This window comes from Ammodytes marinus, assembly GCF_949987685.1.
Source record: "Ammodytes marinus genome assembly, chromosome: 17".
NCBI lineage: Eukaryota > Metazoa > Chordata > Actinopteri > Uranoscopiformes > Ammodytidae > Ammodytes > Ammodytes marinus.
This window is the reverse complement of record NC_137221.1, coordinates 24,419,829-24,443,432: the sequence shown is the minus strand read 5'-3', so window position 1 is coordinate 24,443,432 and position 23,604 is coordinate 24,419,829. Positions and strand designations below refer to the sequence as shown.

General features: G+C 40.2%; 2 protein-coding genes and 1 pseudogene across 3 annotated transcripts; all 3 read left to right on the top strand.

The window, feature by feature from the left end:
- LOC307264495 (gap junction beta-3 protein-like) lies at window positions 1–1,610 on the top strand (annotated as a pseudogene). Its single transcript has 2 exons — window positions 1–749; window positions 1,322–1,610. The product of its transcript is annotated as a gap junction beta-3 protein-like (transcript).
- Window positions 1,611–3,732: 2,122 nt separating this feature from the next.
- On the top strand, window positions 3,733–4,458 carry LOC307264494 (gap junction beta-3 protein-like; the record flags this gene model as incomplete). The annotated part of the gene is made up of 1 exon (XM_080045906.1): window positions 3,733–4,458. One exon carries the CDS (start codon window positions 3,733–3,735, stop codon window positions 4,456–4,458), a length of 726 nt encoding a protein of 241 aa, XP_079902032.1.
- An 8,783-nt stretch (window positions 4,459–13,241) lies between these two features.
- Window positions 13,242–21,529, top strand: tmem54b (transmembrane protein 54b). Its single transcript, XM_080045730.1, has 6 exons — window positions 13,242–13,363; window positions 14,901–15,097; window positions 16,122–16,181; window positions 17,960–18,151; window positions 20,243–20,389; window positions 20,677–21,529. Exons 1-6 carry the CDS (start codon window positions 13,351–13,353, stop codon window positions 21,019–21,021), a joined length of 954 nt encoding a protein of 317 aa, XP_079901856.1. The 5' UTR covers window positions 13,242–13,350; the 3' UTR covers window positions 21,022–21,529.
- The last annotated feature ends 2,075 nt before the right edge of the window (window positions 21,530–23,604 follow it).

Sequence of the window (23,604 nt, the reverse complement as noted above, 5' to 3'; positions counted from 1 at the left end):
ATGTTTGCTTTGTTGCATTTTCTTCCCTCCCCTTCAACCTGTGCAAAGAAGGCAGAAGTAAGACGTTCTATATTAAACAGCCTTTGTGCCTGACATGCTCAGTTGTTAGAGTCATTTGTATTTGAGCGCTCTGCGGAGTGCCTGCCACATTTCGAGGTATTTCAGGCAGTTTTTTTCTTCAAGGTAGTGCATGCTATTATCTGAAACATCACCATGAACTGGGCCTTCCTCGAGGGCCTCCTAAGTGGGGTTAACAAGTACTCCACGGCGTTCGGTCGCATCTGGCTGGCCATCGTGTTCATCTTCAGGCTCTTGGTCTTCCTGGTGGCCTGCGAGAAGGTTTGGGGTGATGAGCAAAAGGACTTTGATTGCAACACCCGGCAGCCTGGTTGTCAAAATGTCTGCTATGACCACTACTACCCCATCGCCTACACCCGACTCTGGGCTCTCCAGCTGATCTTTGTCACCTGTCCGTCCTTTCTGGTGACACTCCACGTGTCCTACCGCGAAGAACGTGAGCGTAAACGCCGAGCGAAGCACGGAGAAGACTGCACCCCTATCTACGACAACACAGGGAAGAAGCGAGGGGGTCTCTGGTGGACCTACTTTCTGAGCCTGCTGTTTAAGGTAGTGGTGGATGCTGTGTTTGTCTTCCTGCTGTTCTACATCTACGAGGCCACCTTCTTCCCACCGCTGGTGAAATGCAATATAGAGCCGTGTCCCAATGTGGTGGACTGCTACATTGCCAGGTAAGGTTACCGCCAATGTACCAGAATGTTATCCTGAAATCTCTGTGGCCGAACTTGGCCTTTAACTTTAAAGCCTCAGGAAACCTGGTCTAAAATTGTAAAAAAAATCTATTTATGATATCGAAGTTGAGTGTCTCAGTAAGCTTTTACAAAAATCTGATTTTAAATAAAGTTTAAAAAAAACTTATTTTTTACTATCTAGACAGTTTGACAGGACTGTGTGGGTGGGCCTTATCAAACGGTCTCCATGGCAACAGTCCTTGTTTTTATAGAACATTTGGTAAGAGAACTGCCATGATTTGTGGTATAGAGAGGTACAGAGTTTAAACCCGCCTCTTTTAAACTTAATTTCTGTAAAGTTTATTAAACTTAGACAAAATCGTCTTTCATTTGGATAGATCAATATGCATAACTCTTTTCAGATGCTTACTATCATGCAACTAACTCCCAAATGACAGACGGATTTTGTGGATTTTGGTTTACAGGGGCTTTAACTTTAAAAGTGAATCTATTTAAAGGAATCAATACATCTTAATCTGACACTGTCTCTTCTGTGACTATGTGTTCCACAGGCCCACAGAGAAGAAAATATTCACCGTCTTCATGGTGGTAACCAGCTTTGTGTGCATCGTCCTCACCCTCTGCGAGATCTTCTACCTGTGTGGGAAGAGGTTTGTGGAGTGCTGCAAAGGAGAAACTCATTCAGCCAGAGAAAACTCCCTCATGATGAGCAGAACTCCTCTGGCTGGGAAGGACAACACGTACAACAAGCTCCTGGAGAAGGCCAAGATAGCCGACAAAGGCAATGGAGGAGCTGCCATTGAGGGTTCAGCCCCAGCATACAGCATAGCAGTGTCTTGAGCAAAATGTACCATGTTAAAGAGTTTGACTTAGCAATAAATAGGACAAGGTCAACATGTTAAGATAACTTTTTAGCTGGCCACATGTCCACATTTCTGTAAAAGAGTATTGGTTTTGAATAAAAAATTTTATACAAAATTATTTCGTTGTCATCAAAATGTAAACATGTGCGGATTGTTTTTATAGGCTTGGTATCTAAAATAACTGTACTGTACTTTGACTATTTATATGATTATTTGCCATGTGAGATATTTTTTTTGTATTCTGTATGACCACAAAATAAAACGTCTTTACTTATACTGAGATGTCAGAGCTGAAGTCTGTGTTTTAGTTTGGAATTGAAGAAAATACTTCTCTATGAACACCCGTTATTTAGCGAACATGAGACCAAGAAATGAGGATAAGAATTTAGAAAACAAACAACCATCCGGTGAAATTTGCTTTGCCACACTTCTTTTGCTCCTGTATGAAACATTTCAGCAATCTTTCCCAATTAACTGATGCCATGTGTATGATTCGGGTAAATCTTTCAAATTGCTTTGTCAGGGCTTTTTTTCGACATCTTGAATGAACAAACAAACTTGCAGGGCAGATAAAGAAAAAACAGGGTGCAGTAGTATAGAGTGAATAAAACCAACAGAGATCTAGATGATAGATTACAACCATTTTAAAAGTTATCAGGTAAACCACAATGTGATGCATCCAAACGTCTTTGGTACAACATGATCTGCACATAGTTACTCATGGGGGCAGCGTTATTGACAAAAGTTGATAAAATCACCACTCCTATACTAAGTTTCTGATAGACTCGATGACAATTGACCACATCCTGGATTCCTTCCAAAGATCGGGGCTGGATTTGTAAAGGGCAGTATCATAAAACTTAGTTTACTCATGAGGCAGTGACTGTAGCACCTTCTCGTCTGAGAAAACGAACAAGCAAAGCTTTCTTGTATCTGATTATGCATATCTCAAAATGATTTCAATGCCAATGGATAGAGTGTTATATGCAAACAAATGTTAGGTGGTGGCCCTGTTTAATCTCGATTAATCAAAAGCTTCAAAAGTGCCGTATCACCCCATGACAGATTCCTAATGGAACTGATACCCAGTTATACCTGCCAAGAAACGTGGTGATTAGAGTAGAGTAACTAACACACGTGAATGAGGTCTACTTAGGTCTCCATGTTATTCATTGTGCTGTTTCTACTTTATGAAGTTGCAGAAATCACATCTTGTCTGGTCAAACCAGTGATGTGTCTTTTGTTGTTTTCTTGGACTTTGTTTTTGCTGTCCCAATTTCAGTAAGCGAACGCTGTCAAAATGCACCTGCCTTAAAACTAAGAGAAAAGTTATGTTAACAAGGAGTAGTCGGAGGCTTAAAAGGTCAATTCTGGGTGGATGCCAAAAGTGGCCACACCTCCAGATGATGGCCAAGAGTTGATTATTGTACCCAGTCAATGTCAGAGACCCACTGGGAGCGAGAGGTTGACCAAAGCCTGCGGAACACATTCCAATAGTCTTATTTCTCAAACGAGTGGAAGACCTGATTTCTCATGGTAAGCTAAGAATGTCCTGTTATATTTTGTGTGATTGGTTAGGTCATATTTAGTTTTAGGACTCTTAAGACTACCAAATCTAAAAGCTTATCTCACCGTGGACTGCTACAGTTGCAGGCGGGATGATGAAAATATAGCAAAGTTTTAAGCTTCAGCTGAAACTACAAGACTGAAATCTGAGTGTTTATTTCTTTTGCACTGTTGAAGGGTGTGTGTCTTGAGCGATCAATTATTAAAGGCCTCTCTCTTTAAAGCGCTAAAACTTTGTAAGTAAGTGAATAATATATGAGACGGAGGAGAAGGCGATTGATGTTTTACTGTTCTCAAAGAAATAGTTTGATCAAAAAAAGAGAAGCATCTAAAATATGCAAAGAAATACTCGGGTGAGATCACAGCTGATTTTAAATACATATATTTTCTTTTCTTTTACTAAAAACTGTGCATTTCTCTGGATGATTGTATAACTTTGCCTTTGTCTCTTTTATTCTTTTCTAGCTTTATAAAGTTTCCCTCCTGCAACATTTGAAGACAGAGTTCTAAAACTTTGTAGCTCAGGTGTCATCATGGATTGGAAGTTTCTCCAGGGTCTTCTCAGTGGAGTGAACAAGTACTCCACTGCCTTCGGACGTATCTGGCTTTCAGTGGTCTTCGTCTTCCGGGTGTTGGTCTTCGTGGTGGCCGCCGAGCGTGTCTGGAGCGACGACCAAGGACACTTCGACTGCAACACCCGCCAGCCCGGTTGCACCAACATCTGCTACGACTACTACTTCCCCATCTCCCACATCCGCATCTGGGCTCTCCAGCTCATCTTCGTCACCTGCCCTTCCTTCATGGTGGTGCTTCACGTGGCCTACCGGGAAGAGCGCGAACGCAAGTACAGAGCCAAGCACGGCGAGGACTCTCGGCTTTACGACAACCCGGGCCAGAAGCACGGCGGCCTGTGGTGGACTTACCTGTTGAGTCTTTTCATCAAGACCACCTTTGAGATCGCCTTCCTCTACCTGCTCCACCACATCTACGATAGCTTCAAGCTGCCCAGGAAGGTCCAATGCGACGTCAAGCCATGTCCCAATTTGGTGGACTGCTACATAGCCAGGCCCACCGAGAAGACCGTTTTCACCTACTTCATGGTGGGGGCGTCCGTCTTGTGTGTGATACTTAACATCTGTGAGATTTTCTATCTGATTGCTTTCCGGGCGGTAAATCTCAAAAATCGAGGCAGCGTCCGCACCCCCTCCTCCAGAAAGTTCCACCCTGATAATCACACCAAGTCATCTCTTCCATCATAGCTGGAGACCTTGTATAGGGATGTTCTTCTCATGCCTATTTCATTAACTATAGGATGATCCTTTTCCTCCATTGTGGGTATTTCATTAAAAAGTCATTTTATATATAATGTATATGTAATATCAATATATATTTTATTTTGACACGAACAATCCTATGCTTTTAAAATGATAGCGGATTTCAGCAGCAAAAGAAAGGTAAATAGTTTTGTCCATAATGAAGTGGTTGATTAAATGAAGAACTGAAGGATTGCTTATTTGTGACATTGTGATCATTACAATTATCTCAGGATAAGACATAACCTGTGTTTTGTAGTCCAACATATTGTGAAAGCACTGAAAATAAAGATTTGTATCTCAACCTGTATAAAAGGCACAGCAAACGCCTTGTCGTGGATAAGTACTGATTTCTCTGACTTGAATGGCACCGACTCTCCACCTGGTGGCACTAAAGGCACACTACATTCAGAATGTGAAGCCTAAATAAAACCCAGAGTTTAACAACTTTCTGTTGGTGCATTATTTGTACTTTTTACTCCAAATTCATTTAGCATTTCCACAATATTCCTAAACTATTACTGTAGCTAGAACTATGCTCTTTAGTTACATTCACTAACATTATTAACAGTGTCAATCAAATAGTAAGCCAGCTCAGCTGTATATTTTTTTCAATAATTTATTTTTTCTAATAGCCTAATACATTATGTCAATTAAATGTTTACGGTTTTGCTGATGGATTAATATTAAACATTGCAGGACATACAGTATCAAGGCACAATCGTCTGGCAGGTTGTCCAGGCTTTGTTTCAGATGTTGAAATAGGAACTTGCAAATAGATTAATGTCCACAAGGCACCACACACAGCAAAAAAAAAAAAACAATAACTCGTGAATGTGTCATTTGATTGTAGTGTAAGCCACTCTCATCTCATGTATACACTTTCTCCTTACCACAAACCACAGGGAGGGGATAAGTATGGAAGAGTTTATTAGACTTTAATGTCTGTGAAAGCAAAACAGTTTTGTAAAAGCACAGAAGACAATTGACAAGTGTGTATCATGATTCACACGTATTTCACTATCCACAAACCTGTAATTTTTGACTTGCAAATATGTAGAACTTACTCTGAAAATACAAAGTCATATTTACGCATTTACGGATCTGTTTCTGCTTGTGAAAAGGGGTTTGCATATTTGTGGATTGCCTCCTGTGAGTTTGTGAGCCACATTACATTTTTACATAATTTTGTCCAACTTCTACCACCGAGATCTGTAGAACAAGCGTTACAAATGTGAAGTGCAATAATTTGTATGTGTGTAATTGTGTTTTGTAAAGTTATATCCACACAAAGAAAAAGCGATTTGCAAATATGTAGAATTTAGTCTGTAAATGTGTATTTTAATTTTGCATAATTTTTTATTTTTTTTTTAATGCAAATAGTTTCACCACAAAAAAAGACATGTCAACTCTTATTTACACATTTACAGAACCATTTCTACATGTGAAACTGGCTCTGCGCATTTGTGGATCGCTTCCTGTGCGCTCACGGAATATTGTCCCATTCGTGCCGCAGGGATCTGCAAAACGTCACCTGTAAAATGAGACCTGTATTTTGAATTCTGTACTTTAGGTGCAGTTAGACAGGTCCACCAGCAGATGGCGCACTCGCGGCGCAGCCTTTATCTATCGGCGAACCACATGGTCCCCTTGACCAATCAAAAGAGCTTGTTTAGGGGCGGCCACCTCATTGGTTCATTTGGAGGCCTGTCACACGAACAGAGGAGGGAAAAAAAAGCTGTCCACAGCTCAAGCTCATTCTCGAGTTCGTCGGACATTATTCCTCGTTAGTGAGCAGGAAAGCAGCTGGCTGCAGACTAGCGGAGCTGAGTATCGGTGATAAGAGAGGTATGTTGTTATGCTGACCCACCATTATACTATCATACAGTAGTTTGTGCGCTGGTCACCTGCGAGGGTAATCAGCATTTCTTGCTAGGCTATTTAGCGAGCTAGCTGACATGTTACACACTAAGCATGATTATTTGAGTTTGTCGCCATCATTTTTAGCACACAGACATGCCGCGACCCGCGACAGGCAAAGCTTCTCCCTTTCATATAATATTTCAATTGTAATACAACAATATGCCAACTAATTAGATGGTCATTTAAATGCAGGCTATACATGTGTGGGGCATACCTCTAAAAAAAATTAACGTTTTACTCTTAGTAATATGTGTGTTGGTCACCTCCTGTGTATCTAGTAAATGGTGTTACAGGGTTAAAGTGATAGTATTGTGAGCTTGGTGTAGTTAAAGAATTGCAGTAACATTGCCAAAGTATTGTGATCAGATGAGTTTCATAATTATGCACTTCAGGGGAGATTGCCATTATAAGAATTTAGCATGGTAAAACATGATTAGCATCACCTTGTTTATTTTTATATTATCCATAGTTTACAACGTAACACATGCTGTCAAAGAAAGGTACTACAAGCCTCCCCCTGACTGTTATGGTGCTTTCAGCTAGACCTGATTTAAAATAAAATAATGCTAAGAATACCAAGAGCCAGTAGAAGTGTAATGAGATTGTTATTAAAACATGTATATTCGTGTCACATGATTGTGTAACCTATAAGGTTACTGTCATTCTTGTAACATATGGTATTTTTCCTCCTTTAGGAAATGCTGCTGAATCATTGACTGACTGCACTACGGACCAGCAAAGCTGTCACCATGGTGCACCTGTGGACCTAGACCATCTCCAGTTTATACTGTTACGGGACCAAACCAACTTCAGATCCCACATGCAAATCATTGGTTATGTGAAGGGTCATCTCTCTCATATCCCGGTTAAAATTACCCTATAGATATCACACTCAAGGACTAAAGGCAGTGCATTAACCCAATGCTCATTACTTGGTTACCCATGTACATTTTGCATTAGTCCATTGTATACAAGTTGGAAAATTACAGAAATAAAATAAACAAGTGAATGTATTTGAGCATATGGTTTCATGTTTTGCATGTTGATGAAGTGGGATGTTCCACTTGCTTCCACTCATGTCAGCCCTGGGAATCTCCCAGCCAATCCAGAATTTGACCATTTTAAAGCTTGTGGAAGTGCAAACGACTAAAGGACTGTACTAACAATTACCAAAGAACTGGAAACGGAGATAATTGAGTAACTGCATGCTTGACACAGACACATACGGCTAGTTTGAAAATGGTTAAGTGGTGAAAATATTGTATTTATACTGTACACATTTTATTTGTTTTAGGGGGTAATTGTTTTTTGCTGCTTGCCCTGTTCACAGGCGTTACATTGCTATGCTCGGGCACTCCTGCCTGCTTGTACAAACTGTGTGATGTCGACCACAATCTACTGCAGCTAAAACACAATGACTATGGATAACCAAATTCTGCAAATAATCTGAACTGAATCCAAACACTGTATCCTGAGGATGTATGTTTATTTGACATGTTTCTTTACTTTTTATGCATCGCTATGGACCCATTTGTGAATCTGAAATAAATTATGGATATCCCTTGAATGGCCACATAGTGTGTTGCTGTGAGTTCACTTTGTCCATGGGCCAGACCAGAAATCGGTACAATCTTGGTGCTCATGTGCACCTCTCGAATATGTATTGATGCGATATACCTTTTATATTTTAAGCTTTATGGTGGTTTTCCCCTCTTACAGCAAAAGTAAGAGCTAGTCATTGAAGGTGAGACACTGCAGGGGAATAGGATATGTTATATTTGTAGATATCATCTTGAAACTTTTCCAGTTGATTACTAGCATTGAAACAATTAGTTTTTGTGTTACCATTTGTTCAGAAATGCTTTATAAATATTCTATTCTGACTGCAGAGATGCTAATTCACGGAAAGGGGTGCATAAAGGGCAACTAGTGAGCTCTTGTAAAGCTGTTGGGAAAGTCCTAAGCCCTCAATTAATTAACATGCTGAAAATTGCTTTTAATTTAAAGGCTCTATCCATCCTGGCTTTATCCAACATCTATATTTTGGTTTGATTTTGCTTTTGCAAATGTTCACAAAATAAGTCACTGTATCCTGAGGATGGATGTTTATTTGACATGTTTCTTTACTTTTTGGCATTGCTATGGACCTATTTGTGAATCTGAAATAAAGAATGATTGGTAGGGTGAGTTGCCCTAATGTGGGACACTTTTTGCAATTTCAATTTATGTACGATATTAACATATGAAGCCAATATATTTGACCCATACATGATACCATTCTGAAATCCCCAAGATGTTGGCTAATTAAAAGAGAAGAAAAAATTCAGATATCATACTCAGAGAAGTGATGGCACGTATATTAGTGGTCCATGTGCAAAATTGCTCAAGAAAAGGGGTTTGCTTTAATCTGGGACAGTGTGTCGCTCTAATCTGGGACAGTCTGTATTATGCAGAAAAAAACAATATCCCCTTAACTAATTCAAATCAAACGTATCTGCTAACACTCATGGTCTTAGGTACATTACTCAGGTTTGATGGTTTCAATTTGAACAATACTTTTCTTGCACTGGCTTCATGTCCCAACTCTGCGCTTTGCCATTATAGCCTGACCTGCTAAATTGCATTGAGTTAACATAGGACATGAGAAAATTACTATTTCCTAGGCACAGGGTTTAGTTAATTTCTATTTGCTTCAGGGATGCTTTCTTTATAAGAGTATTAGACCTGTAAACCTTGAATAAAATTCATATTGCACATTTGATTTTCCTGCATGTGTATTTCCCCAATTTAAATGACTGTCCCAGATTAGGCAAATCATGCTGTCCCACTCTTGGAAACACCTTTCCGAATGTGGGACAGCTACAGATTGATTGAAGATGAAAAACAACTTAAAACATTTTCCCAATATCATTGCATACTTTGATGCATAGTTGTATCATAAACATAATCTGATAACAAATGGCAACATTGTTTTGTTAATGAAAAATGTATAGCCTTAGCATTGAGTTCCTCTCAAACCATGTCACTGTCCTTTGTCTGGACTTCACATGGTTTACTTCCTTTTTGACTCCCTTATCTTTAAAATCAAAATTGTAAATTCATGTGATTTCAATCACAGGGAACCCCTGCTTGGATTTGACAACAATATTATCTATTTACATGTGTTAGAAATAAAAGATAAATGCTCTAGACCTTAGGTGTCCCACATTAGGCAGTGTCCCACATTAGGGCAACTCACCCTACCAATCATTCTTTATTTCAGATTCACAAATAGGTCCATAGCAATGCCAAAAAGTAAAGAAACATGTCAAATAAACATCCATCCTCAGGATACAGTGACTTATTTTGTGAACATTTGCAAAAGCAAAATCAAACCAAAATATAGATGTTGGATAAAGCCAGGATGGATAGAGCCTTTAAATTAAAAGCAATTTTCAGCATGTTAATTAATTGAGGGCTTAGGACTTTCCCAACAGCTTTACAAGAGCTCACTAGTTGCCCTTTATGCACCCCTTTCCGTGAATTAGCATCTCTGCAGTCAGAATAGAATATTTATAAAGCATTTCTGAACAAATGGTAACACAAAAACTAATTGTTTCAATGCTAGTAATCAACTGGAAAAGTTTCAAGATGATATCTACAAATATAACATATCCTATTCCCCTGCAGTGTCTCACCTTCAATGACTAGCTCTTACTTTTGCTGTAAGAGGGGAAAACCACCATAAAGCTTAAAATATAAAAGGTATATCGCATCAATACATATTCGAGAGGTGCACATGAGCACCAAGATTGTACCGATTTCTGGTCTGGCCCATGGACAAAGTGAACTCACAGCAACACACTATGTGGCCATTCAAGGGATATCCATAATTTATTTCAGATTCACAAATGGGTCCATAGCGATGCATAAAAAGTAAAGAAACATGTCAAATAAACATACATCCTCAGGATACAGTGTTTGGATTCAGTTCAGATTATTTGCAGAATTTGGTTATCCATAGTCATTGTGTTTTAGCTGCAGTAGATTGTGGTCGACATCACACAGTTTGTACAAGCAGGCAGGAGTGCCCGAGCATAGCAATGTAACGCCTGTGAACAGGGCAAGCAGCAAAAAACAATTACCCCCTAAAACAAATAAAATGTGTACAGTATAAATACAATATTTTCACCACTTAACCATTTTCAAACTAGCCGTATGTGTCTGTGTCAAGCATGCAGTTACTCAATTATCTCCGTTTCCAGTTCTTTGGTAATTGTTAGTACAGTCCTTTAGTCGTTTGCACTTCCACAAGCTTTAAAATGGTCAAATTCTGGATTGGCTGGGAGATTCCCAGGGCTGACATGAGTGGAAGCAAGTGGAACATCCCACTTCATCAACATGCAAAACATGAAACCATATGCTCAAATACATTCACTTGTTTATTTTATTTCTGTAATTTTCCAACTTGTATACAATGGACTAATGCAAAATGTACATGGGTAACCAAGTAATGAGCATTGGGTTAATGCACTGCCTTTAGTCCTTGAGTGTGATATCTATAGGGTAATTTTAACCGGGATATGAGAGAGATGACCCTTCACATAACCAATGATTTGCATGTGGGATCTGAAGTTGGTTTGGTCCCGTAACAGTATAAACTGGAGATGGTCTAGGTCCACAGGTGCACCATGGTGACAGCTTTGCTGGTCCGTAGTGCAGTCAGTCAATGATTCAGCAGCATTTCCTAAAGGAGGAAAAATACCATATGTTACAAGAATGACAGTAACCTTATAGGTTACACAATCATGTGACACGAATATACATGTTTTAATAACAATCTCATTACACTTCTACTGGCTCTTGGTATTCTTAGCATTATTTTATTTTAAATCAGGTCTAGCTGAAAGCACCATAACAGTCAGGGGGAGGCTTGTAGTACCTTTCTTTGACAGCATGTGTTACGTTGTAAACTATGGATAATATAAAAATAAACAAGGTGATGCTAATCATGTTTTACCATGCTAAATTCTTATAATGGCAATCTCCCCTGAAGTGCATAATTATGAAACTCATCTGATCACAATACTTTGGCAATGTTACTGCAATTCTTTAACTACACCAAGCTCACAATACTATCACTTTAACCCTGTAACACCATTTACTAGATACACAGGAGGTGACCAACACACATATTACTAAGAGTAAAACGTTAATTTTTTTTAGAGGTATGCCCCACACATGTATAGCCTGCATTTAAATGACCATCTAATTAGTTGGCATATTGTTGTATTACAATTGAAATATTATATGAAAGGGAGAAGCTTTGCCTGTCGCGGGTCGCGGCATGTCTGTGTGCTAAAAATGATGGCGACAAACTCAAATAATCATGCTTAGTGTGTAACATGTCAGCTAGCTCGCTAAATAGCCTAGCAAGAAATGCTGATTACCCTCGCAGGTGACCAGCGCACAAACTACTGTATGATAGTATAATGGTGGGTCAGCATAACAACATACCTCTCTTATCACCGATACTCAGCTCCGCTAGTCTGCAGCCAGCTGCTTTCCTGCTCACTAACGAGGAATAATGTCCGACGAACTCGAGAATGAGCTTGAGCTGTGGACAGCTTTTTTTTCCCTCCTCTGTTCGTGTGACAGGCCTCCAAATGAACCAATGAGGTGGCCGCCCCTAAACAAGCTCTTTTGATTGGTCAAGGGGACCATGTGGTTCGCCGATAGATAAAGGCTGCGCCGCGAGTGCGCCATCTGCTGGTGGACCTGTCTAACTGCACCTAAAGTACAGAATTCAAAATACAGGTCTCATTTTACAGGTGACGTTTTGCAGATCCCTGCGGCACGAATATTGTGAGCGCACAGGAAGCGATCCACAAATGCGCAGAGCCAGTTTCACATGTAGAAATGGTTCTGTAAATGTGTAAATAAGAGTTGACATGTCTTTTTTTGTGGTGAAACTATTTGCATTAAAAAAAAATTAAAAAATTATGCAAAATTAAAATACACATTTACAGACTAAATTCTACATATTTGCAAATCGCTTTTTCTTTGTGTGGATATAACTTTACAAAACACAATTACACACATACAAATTATTGCACTTCACATTTGTAACGCTTGTTCTACAGATCTCGGTGGTAGAAGTTGGACAAAATTATGTAAAAATGTAATGTGGCTCACAAACTCACAGGAGGCAATCCACAAATATGCAAACCCCTTTTCACAAGCAGAAACAGATCCGTAAATGCGTAAATATGACTTTGTATTTTCAGAGTAAGTTCTACATATTTGCAAGTCAAAAATTACAGGTTTGTGGATAGTGAAATACGTGTGAATCATGATACACACTTGTCAATTGTCTTCTGTGCTTTTACAAAACTGTTTTGCTTTCACAGACATTAAAGTCTAATAAACTCTTCCATAGATAAGGGTTGCACCTGCGCTCGTCTGCATCAAGGTAACCGAGATTCAACAGGCAACGAGTAATTAGCAAAGTTAGTTTCAAAATAAAAGCATGCGTTCCCAGATTTACCGCAGATGATCACTCACTCAAACAATCTAAATGTGGGTAATTGTATTCATACAGTTGAACAATTGCTTCATTTAGGCTAGTTAGTTTTTCGCTAATTTCCTAAAAACCACCAAAATCTACTACAACATCTATTTTTAAATTGAAACTTTTCAAAAAGCCACTTCGATGCAGCGTGTTCATCAAATGTCATACATTTGTAAGTAATGCACTCGCAGATAAAATTTTATTTTATTTTGAAAAAAGCTCCAGTAGACGTGTGTGTTTCTCTGCGCGCGGTGATGACTGACAGGAGTGTGCTGATAAGTTTGGAGAGAAGAGGGGACACGCTGATAAGATCCTGCGCGCTGAAGACTCCCCCTCACTTTAACCGAATGGTGACCTAAACAGAGATGGCTGGTTCAGGTAAATAAAATGCGTTTAAAAGGGAAAACCAGTGTGTGCGAACTGCAGACATCTGTTTGTTTAAAAAAGTGTGTTCGGAGTGTTTGTTTGGGTGTGTTAGTGCTGGGGACGAGAGGTGATGAACTGAATATGAACGCAGGTGTCACAATAATAGCGTCGGGTCCTGACATTTGACAGTATGACTGACTTTAGGAACAAAGCTGCAGATTGGAGTCATTTGTACTGCACCTCTGATCTTCTGAGTTCACACACTTAAGGCCCACACAAACAAGTCTTTGGTCGACCAAACGGTGTGGAATGTAAAATATCACCTCAGCACGTGAAGGCAGGAATGTGACTGTGAGAATTCCCCAAATATCCTGGTGTGAAATTGTTTTGTTGTCATGTTAGGATGGGGGGCAGTGGCCAGGTAAGAATGTGTCCTATGTTGCCTAGTGTAAAACCAAAAAAAAAGTAGCATAGAGTAGTCACCATGTGGACAACACTGTTGGGACTCAACTTACTTCATTTCTGTATCACATAGATCTCTTTATTAACCAAGTCATGTTTATTTTGCAGCATGTAGGGCCATCTCATTTTCACAGTGTTGGATTCTGCTTCTATATGTTTGCAAAAGGTTTTAGGTTTATAACATTTAACCTGGCACGGGCAAGCACACTGTTGCCTAAGGCGACTAACATGGTTTCAGTATAGCCTGCATACATAAGAAGGCTACAGGAATCCACACACAAATCCATTCTATTCACAGGCCTGCAGCAATTGTTAAATTGTGTCTATCAGCTTCCCTTCAGCTTCAATTTTATTTCAAAGAATGTCAACTGTACATTCATTCCTCTTTTTGTAATGTACATGTTGAAGGTGGCTCCACAATGGACAGCTTGCACTGCAGTTATGTGTTTAGCAGCTAATCATTAATACCAGAGGGCATCTCTGCTGAGGTTTTGACCTGGCTTCTGGAGCAGCGATCAATAACATGGATGATACCTGACATCACTGCATATCTCAGTGTGTTGCTTCAGGGCTGTAACGATACGCGTATTCTAACCAAAATGGCAATACACAGAGTCACGGTCCTGTATTGTGTGTGTGTGAGAAGGCAGAATCGTGATTTTTCTTTTTTTTTTAAATAAAAAAATAACTCTCGTCTTAAATCAACCAATCAGGTTTGGTGAAGGAAGCTGTTAAGTGTTTATTTGTTTTTCTAACTTGATTTTTGGTTTCCAGCACAGTTTAATAATTAATTTTTATTTTTCAACAGTATTATTTTGTTACAGAGAAGAGAGAAATGTTATATATTTAGTTATTTATTCATTAATTTTGCTTATATTGTTCTTTGTGTTCAAATCTGTTCGGGTTAATTGTTATCAAATGTTACAGTAAGTGAAATGTTATTATAAATATTATTTAAATAAATTGCTTTTCAAATTTAAAAAGATTGTTGTATAGCCTATGTATCGAATCGCGGGTCCAAAAATCGTGATATAAATCAAATGGTGAGTTGGTGTATCGTTACAGCCCCTAGTTGCTTCTCCCTCAGGACTGTGTTGTTCCAGCCTGGAGGATCCCAAGGTGTTGATGAAGATGGGTCTGAGCATGCTCCTCATTGGGCACGTTAACTTCCTGTTGGGAGCCCTGGTGCACGGTGTGGTGCTCCGACACATCAACCTCAACAAGCACAACCGGGCCATGGAGTACGCCATCTCTAACGTGGTGGCTCTCACCTCCGGCCTCGTGGTGAGGGGCACGGACACACACACACCATTCATACTGATCCTATAGCCGTTCCCAAAATGTCCCACAAGGGATTTTGGGGACAGCATGTAGTATAATATAAGTACAGCTCTGGAAAAATATTAAGAGACCAGTCTGGATTTTTCTTAAATCTTCATCTCTACTTATTGGAAATGCTCTTAATGACAAAAAATGTATTGGAATTTGGTAGAAATGTTGTCAGTAGTTTTATATTATAAAACCAAAATGTTCATTCTAATCAAACATATGCCTATAAATAGTCAAACGAGAGACACTGAACATTTGGACTGGTCTCTTCATTTTTTCCAGAGCTGTATAAGGGAGGTTTATATTTGCAACAAACCATAAAGGAGAGGCTTCATCATCATCTCGATTTCTCTTCTCCAGAACTTGTAATGTTATGTAAGCTCATGGGTTTCTTCATCAGGGCCGTGGGTGATCCGTCCGCTTCTATGTAGAGGCTTTCATTAAATAAAAATAAATATTACAATAAAGGGTTCTTTGGGCTTGCGCCAAGTGTTGCGAAACCTCATTTTGTAAAAGTAATACAGATGTGCCTGAGCTAGCTCCATGTAGCCTCCTTTTTAGAAATAGATCACGTAGGGAAGAGGTAAATCCTGCGAACGATTTGGAACAAAATGCCTGGATCCTTCTAGTAAATAATTCATTATGAATCAGTCAGAGATTTTTCTGATGTTCTCCACTTGATCATTCTGATCGCTGATATGAATTTGAAAGTTGAAGGGCCGCTGTGGTGATATATATTTGTTTTATTCTTTAGGCTTTGCACAAACAACCTTTTGTAACAAAGGCACTTAAGCACATATTTGAAATGCTTGAAGTGATAGCACAGCGGTGGCGCGCTGCTGTTGTGCTTCCTTGTTTTGAATAGTCATACCTTGAGTGTCTAGATTAGGAATATCTTAAATCTTGTCATTAATTTTTCCTTTTGAGTCAGAGGGGTTTGTGAATATTTAATTCATTCCCATCCATCTTGTCTCTGCAGGGAATCATTGTTGGTATTCTGGCGATTGTCTTGTCCAAAAACAAGAAGAGTAGATGCCTGGTTAGTATCACTTCTCTTTTCCCTATATTTTCATTTTTTTTTATTATTCTTTGAATGTTCTCAAGAAAGGATCAAACAACTCAGACAGGAGCCTGTGGTATGTATGGTACGTGCTGTCAGCGGTGCTTGTCAGTCTGTTCATTGATCTCCTCCTCCTCCTCTGCACATTAAATAACCATGGCTTTTGAAGGCTCTCTCTGTTCATTTTATGATCCGAACGGCACGTATGCTCCTCTTCTCTTTGATATTTCCCAAGATCCTTCACACTTTCTTCTCAGCTTTTTTATTCTCTCCAGCAACACAAGGTGATCAATTCATAATGTTCTAAAATATTTATCGTCGTTCAATGCAACAACAAACAAACAAAAAACTTACAATCATGAAGACATTCGAAAACTTCATTTATTTTAAACTTTCTCCAATGTTTAGCTGGAGAGAAAATAACATTTATATAATATACTACTGTGTATATATGTAGTCAACGTGTTGTTCTCAGGCTGGACGGAGAGTTCTAGAAAGCATAGATGTAGATTGTTCATGGGAAATAATGTAATCTATACATTTGAAACGATTGCTAGTAATTACTCATTTCCGACACCTGGAACATTGGGGTACTGTGATGTGTTTCCTTGAAAAAGCAGATACCCGGTAAACTACAGAAATGCAGAAAATGTACGTAATGCAGTTTCAAGGGAGGGGAATTAGTTTACATTAGCAGAGCATGTAACTGTTCTTGAATTAGTTCTTGAATAATTAATTATTGAATAATTCTATCATCATAATTCATAACAAAATTATTTTGAGGAACCTGGAATCAGAAACGTAAAGCCGTGGGCTCTGCTGCTGTAATCAACAACAGAGAAACAGTCCCTTTTTAAATGTAGCTTTTCTATCTTCAAACAGTTTTCCAGGGATTACATTTTCCTGTGAGGAAAGTTTTGTTTTATTCAGTTATGAGAATATCACTTCTCTGACACACCCAACGTTGCATAGTGCACCTTTTTAAGTTCAGTAGTAAAGTAAATGAACTTCATCACTGTCCACTGCTGGTCTGATTGCAGCCCTGCAGAGTTGAATAGATTGTCCTCCGTGTTTATTCAAGCAGCTGTCGGGCTGCTCAGACAGGACCGACCAGGCAGCGACTCAGACCAAATGAGTAAGGCCAAAACCTGCCTGGTCATACCACTCCCCTGCTCCTTTTGTTAGTGAGTGGGACTGGGCAAGGTAGCATTTCACCCCCTCATCCGCTTTGTTATCTCAATCAGACGTCCAGGCATCGCAGAGCCTGAATAAGTTTAATCTCTACACTCCTTTTCTTCCATATTAAACACACACAGCCCTTCATCACACACCCTGGCCACCGCAGCTTCTTATCTTCTAGACCAATTGCAACACTTTTTCTGTTGTTTTCTCTTATCGAGTTTCGACTTAACCACTCACTCATCTTCATCAAGTGATATCTGTACTTGTCTCACCTTCTGTAAACTTATTAAAGGATAGGTCCACTGTTTTTCTTTACTGTATATGACTTATTACAGGATGTAACTGGTACCTTTTAGTCTTCAATGCTTAGTCACAGGAGTTTGGATAAGGTTGGCTTCATTGTATATGTCTTTCTTCTTTTTATATTAAATATATGATCAAAACAAAATCTAATTAAAGCAACAATGATTTAGTCCATCGCTCAATACGTCCCCATCACGTCTGTGGCATTTGGCCTGAAGAACATTTGTTCATTTGACTTCTGTATTCCTGACTGTCTGTTTGTTCTTTCCCAGACGTTGTCCCTGTTCTATGTCAGTCTGGCTGCAGCGCTCATGGCAGCAGCGTCAGCCGTTGGTCTCTCTGTGTCCGTGGTGAGGACCATCATTCACGGTGGGCGGAGCCTCCTGTCCTACTGCCGCTTCCCTGATGCCATTGGCTACTCCAGCATCACCAACGAGTGTCCCTTTGACCCCACGCGCATCTACGTGAGTGCATCAGTTTGTACGGCAGACGCTCGAGTCAGGGCCTTCTAAAGGTGGAGTCGGTCATTCTAGAGAACGCTTGTTGTCAAAATCACTTTTTTTGTCAAAATCTGTGAATATCTCCTCATCATATGCTACCTGTCCGTACTTTGTGTGCACTGAACAAAAATCTGTTGTTAACGCAAAGCCTAGGCTCTGTAAACGGGCATGTTGCTACAGAGCCTAGGCTGTGTATTAATAGTATTAATTCTTTTTTTCAGCGCACACACAGTACGGACAGGAAGCGGATCATGAGGAGATATTCACTGATTTTGACAATAAGTGATTTTGACATCAAGCGTTCTCCAGAATGACCGACTCCACCTTTTAAGCGTGACCACTTGTGCAGCAGCTGGCTAAACCATTGTCACTGCGTCATGAACGCAGCACGGCCGTGTGTGTGTGTGTGTTTTCTGCGATTTCTGTCACTCAGTCAGTCACACTCGGTGGCAGAAGAGCTGACCCTGCCCTGTCTGTCAGTCTGTCCACTTCATGCTCTGTGCTGTTCCAGTGTCAGGCCCGCTCAAGCTCACAGCTGCAGCAGCACATCAGCAGCACTCTGGCTTTTTAGCGTGCTGGCTAGTAGTAGTATGTCACTGATCGACCTTTGTCTTAAGCTGGATTTATTCTTGATGCAAGGGGATTTCTAGCAGTCCCCGCCGTAGACTGTACATACAGCGTTGGTTTGGAGGTATGGCTCAGTGTCGGATTAACCCACTGATAGAACAAACACAGCAGTAGACGGGATGTAGGCCAACAAACCTCGACAGCAATAGTGTTTACATGCCTCCGTTGGATTTGTAATACAGAGCAATGGTTAGGGAAGGTTAAATCAAAAACACTTTACCTTAAAGGCCTACTTCACCGGTTGGAATATGAACCCTACATTTCTCTTTCTGTGACATCACAGAAAGAGAAATGTAGGGTTAGACAGTGAGACCATAAAACACTCTTTCTGCCTTTTCTCAGGCTGGGATGATCCGATTTAATTTTTTTTTTTGCACATTTATACTTCATAGGATCTCCGAGTTCAATACGCCTTCATATTCCAACCGGTGAAGTAGGCCTTTAAGTCCCTATATTTAGTATTTGTAAGCGGTTTAAAAATATGGTTTATATTGCACTTTATTGTGGTCATAAGCAGACAACTGTATATTAATGCATTTGTCAACGTCTATAAGTCCTTCTGTGGGCCCCCATTAGTGGATGCTTCTGTGATGGATAATAATTAAAATAATCATCCTTTATTCATAGATTTTTTTTACATTATTTTACAAGCATTCAACTTTTTCATTTTTTGCTCACTCTATATAAAGTCTAAAAACTATAACATTAGATTGGATTGAAGCCATGACAGACCAGATGTAATCTTTATTCCTGACTCCGAATCTCTACATAGGTTAATAACTTTGCTGTAGTCGCCTGAAACTGCAGACCATGCTGTAGCCTATTATTCGCTAGGGACATTCAATATGGCTGCCAGAGGGTGCATTAGCCATACCTCACCTGAAAGAGTGTTTTGGACTTGTGGTTCAGATAGTCATAGTTGCTTATAGGCAGTAGGCCTAATGATGGTTATGCAAGGTTTACTTTTTCTCTTGCTTCCTGCATAATTTAACCATGTATTCCGAAGACAGCTCCAGAGATAGAACGACCGACTTCAATTCTCTTTGTAGACTCTGCTAAACAAAAGACAGCTCTTTTTCTTTTAAATTCCCCTCGTGCACGTTCACTTTGATACATTCTGTTGCTGCGGCTGTTTATTACGCTCACACATGCTGACTCTCCTTTAGCGAACTGAAATACTAGGACCTCCACAGCCATCTGACAACAACTAGGTCTTTTTAGCACATCATTACCCACACTGCATCTGTGATTATGTGATGCTGCTCTTGCCTCAGATTGTGTTCTTCATGGTCCAGCTGGTGATTTGCCACTTACTCCACTCCTCTCTCTCTTGTCTGTCTGTCTGTCTCTGTCTGTCTCTGTCTGTTTCTCTCTCTGTCTGTTTCTCTCTCTGTCTCTCTCTCTCTCTCTCTCTCTCTCTCTCACCAGAGTACCACTGTGATCCTCTGGGTGGCGCTGATCGTGACTTGTGTGGTCCAGATGGTGTTTTCCTCCCGATGTTTTGCCGTCTGCATTTCATTCCTGGGTCTGCCGTGCTGCCCCAACACCAAGCTAAGCAGACACCACGGCAGAGCGGTGAGATTTCGACTCAAACACACACACTGCTGCTTTAAAAAAATTAAAAATTAAAATTAAAATTAAAAATTGTATTAAAGCTATAGTGTGTAACTTATGTCGAATATGTGGTGCGGGGGGGGGGGGGGGGGGGGACTCTGACATACTGAGAAATACAGAGAGAGTTTAGTGGAGCCGACATCAACTTTTTGTCACTCATGGCTCGAATGTAACCGACCATTTATATGAAAAAAGATACGCACTACAGCTTTAAAAAACAACTGATTTTATCTGTGTGTTTTCTGTAGATCACTGAGGTGGGACCGATTGAGGAAGCTGCCCCCTCTCCCTCCACTGAGCCTCCCATAAGCTTCTCTGAACCTCCGGCACGCTATACCCAAGCTCCACGAAGACACCGAGAACCTGCCAGGAGAAACACAGACGTTCCCCCACAGCAGCAGCGCCGACCCCCAGCCCCTCCACAGCATCACAGCCTGCCTGCCTCAGAGAGACGGCCTCTTACCCAGCCGTACAGAGAAAAGTCAGAGAGAGAGAGGCAGGACGCGGGGGCTGGCAGCCAGCAAAGGCCACCGGAGCAACACCACCAACTGCTGGGTAGGGGCACCGTGGAAAGGTCCAGCTTCTGGATATAGCCATGTGTGTGTGTCATGACAGGGCTTCTTTAAAGGCCTGGCTCTGGGAGGGTTTGTACTGGGGTTCCAGCCACAACACATGAAACCTCTAAACCGTACTAAGTCAGCACTGCTCAAGTATGAACTCAAGAAGGGGAGGTGTTTTATCTAGCAGATCATTGGAGCCATGGTCAATCTGACAATGTGCAGAATACTGGAAGTGAGAGTTTGCCTGTTATTGTACTTTAGTACTTATGAGGGTCAAATTAATTTGACCAGGATAGACAGATTTGAAGGACGGTCTTGGTGCCAATCCTGAGCTTGAACCAGGTTATTTATGAAGTGAAATGTTTGGCCCCATTTTGAAGTACAGAGCTTGATTTAGGTCATGATTAACTAAGCTTAGCATAAACAGTGTTCAGTGTTTTTTTGTAATGGATTGAACGTCTTGTGTGTTGCCTGTTTGAATTATCGACAAGTAAGTGGGCGTGCACATGTGTCAAGAAAAACTGGTTTCAAGAAAAACTAGTCCTGGAATTTTTTTGTATTTATTTCTTGGGTAAATAAAGTTTTTATTCATAATGAAAATGCAATTATTTGTTTTTCTCTTTCTCTGCAACTGAAACCAGTTCATTGGTTCACGTGGTCATGTCATCAGCTACTGAACTGACAGGTATGACTGGTTACTCCCAGACACCCATGATAGGTTCGCACAAAAACATTCACCCACAGCCTGACATGCCTGTGGCCTGTCTATGTTAAAACAACATTCACTGTACTTTGGCATGCTGCGACACTTCGTTGTATGACAGCAATGTTCAGTTGTCAGACCAGACGTTAGCCTCGTCCATAGTACAAATGCTAATGCTTTGAATGAATCCAGAAATAAAGAAACAGTCCACACGGGCAGCTTTTGAAACACATAGATATATTTCGCTTTCAGGTCCAACGGAAACAAACATGACATCCTCACCTGAGGTTTTCATGCAACAGAAAAATAGGGAGGGAGGAAGGAAAGGAAGAAAGAAAGAAAGAAAGAAAAAAGAGGGCTGTTATTATCCAAGACAAGGTACCAGTTGATCGGGCAGTGAGAATAGAAAAGGGTTAAACGGTAGTAGATCAGAAGGGGGAGGGGGGAGGGTTAGCAACAGTAGTTCCTTATCCTGCCAGCAGAAGGCAGTGACACTATACAATCCCCAAAGCAGAGCTGCGGCTGCCCCAGTAAAAGCTCCTGTGCAAATGTTTGGTAGGAGTTGAGCTCAGGTCACTCACTCAGTCCTAATGTCAAGTGGAAGCAGCTGCAGCTGCACCAGCACAGCTCTCTGCCTCTGCCACCATTGCGCATAATAATTCAGCGTGTGAGGTAGTGAAATGACGGGCAACACACACACACACACACACACACACACACACACACACACACACACACACACACACACACACACACACACACACACGTTGGGTGGCTTATGGTCGTTTATAAAATGAATAAGATGTTTGTCAGTAAAGTCTGATATGATTGGGCCTCTCTCCATGCTTATTATTTTTAAATGTATTTTTTTGTTTAGATCATGTCCTAGGGGTAAAAGCATGGACATGATCACATTTCGGGGTATTGAATATCAGCTTTGCTTGTTAGATGCTAGTTTTGTAAGAAGTACTCAGACCATTTACAAGTAAAAGTCCCATATTCAAACTGCTATTTGAAGTTAAAATCCGGCAGTAGCTATTGGCAATAAAGACCTGCTTAAAGTACCAAAAGTAAAAGATCATATTATGCAGTAAGTGTCATCTCTAATGTTTTTATAAACTCATCTCACCACATCATTTTGGGTGTCACATATTATTCTGAAATGTTGCTAGTAGCTACAGTCGCCAGATGAATGTAGTGCATTAAAAATGTCTATATTTTCCTCTGAGATGTAGTGAGGTGCAAGTAGAAAGTAGCATGAAGTGAAAAAGCTCCAGTGAGTAAATAGCCACATGCCACCTCTTCTTAATATGTCCGCATACAAAAGTAACGACATTTCAATATGAGAGTTATATACTTAATGATAATAATCATCCATTAATGTTTCGGATGGTCTATAACTTTCTTGTACATCATGTTTAAAAAAAGAGGTTGAGTTGAAAAGAGTGTTGTTGCTTTAAACTGAGTGTAAAATAACCTAAAATGGTTCTAGGAGTATTTCTAATTAGCAGTTTTACATAAATATATGTATATACAGTATATTTTTTTCACCAGCGCTAAGCTTCTTCATCAACAGAAGTTGTGTTGTGTTTACCCTTGAAAAACAAAAGATAGCAAATATGTGATCTGACAATGGAGGCCTTAAATGGTGAGTACACGAGAACGGTGCTGGTGTTCCTACAACCAGTGGCTATGTCTACATGTGCACTGAAGCATGTTTCATTCAGTCTAGGCTCAAAAGCCTTGTATTTCATTTCAATTGGAGTTCATGATGGTGCCTTTTCTCCAAGGCTGTGTTCGGAAAGCCATACTAACGTCCTCCCTCCTACATACTCAACATCTATATACTACATACTGTCTACTTAAAGATTGATTGTGTATACAAGGTGCGTCAAAACATTCACACTGAAGTA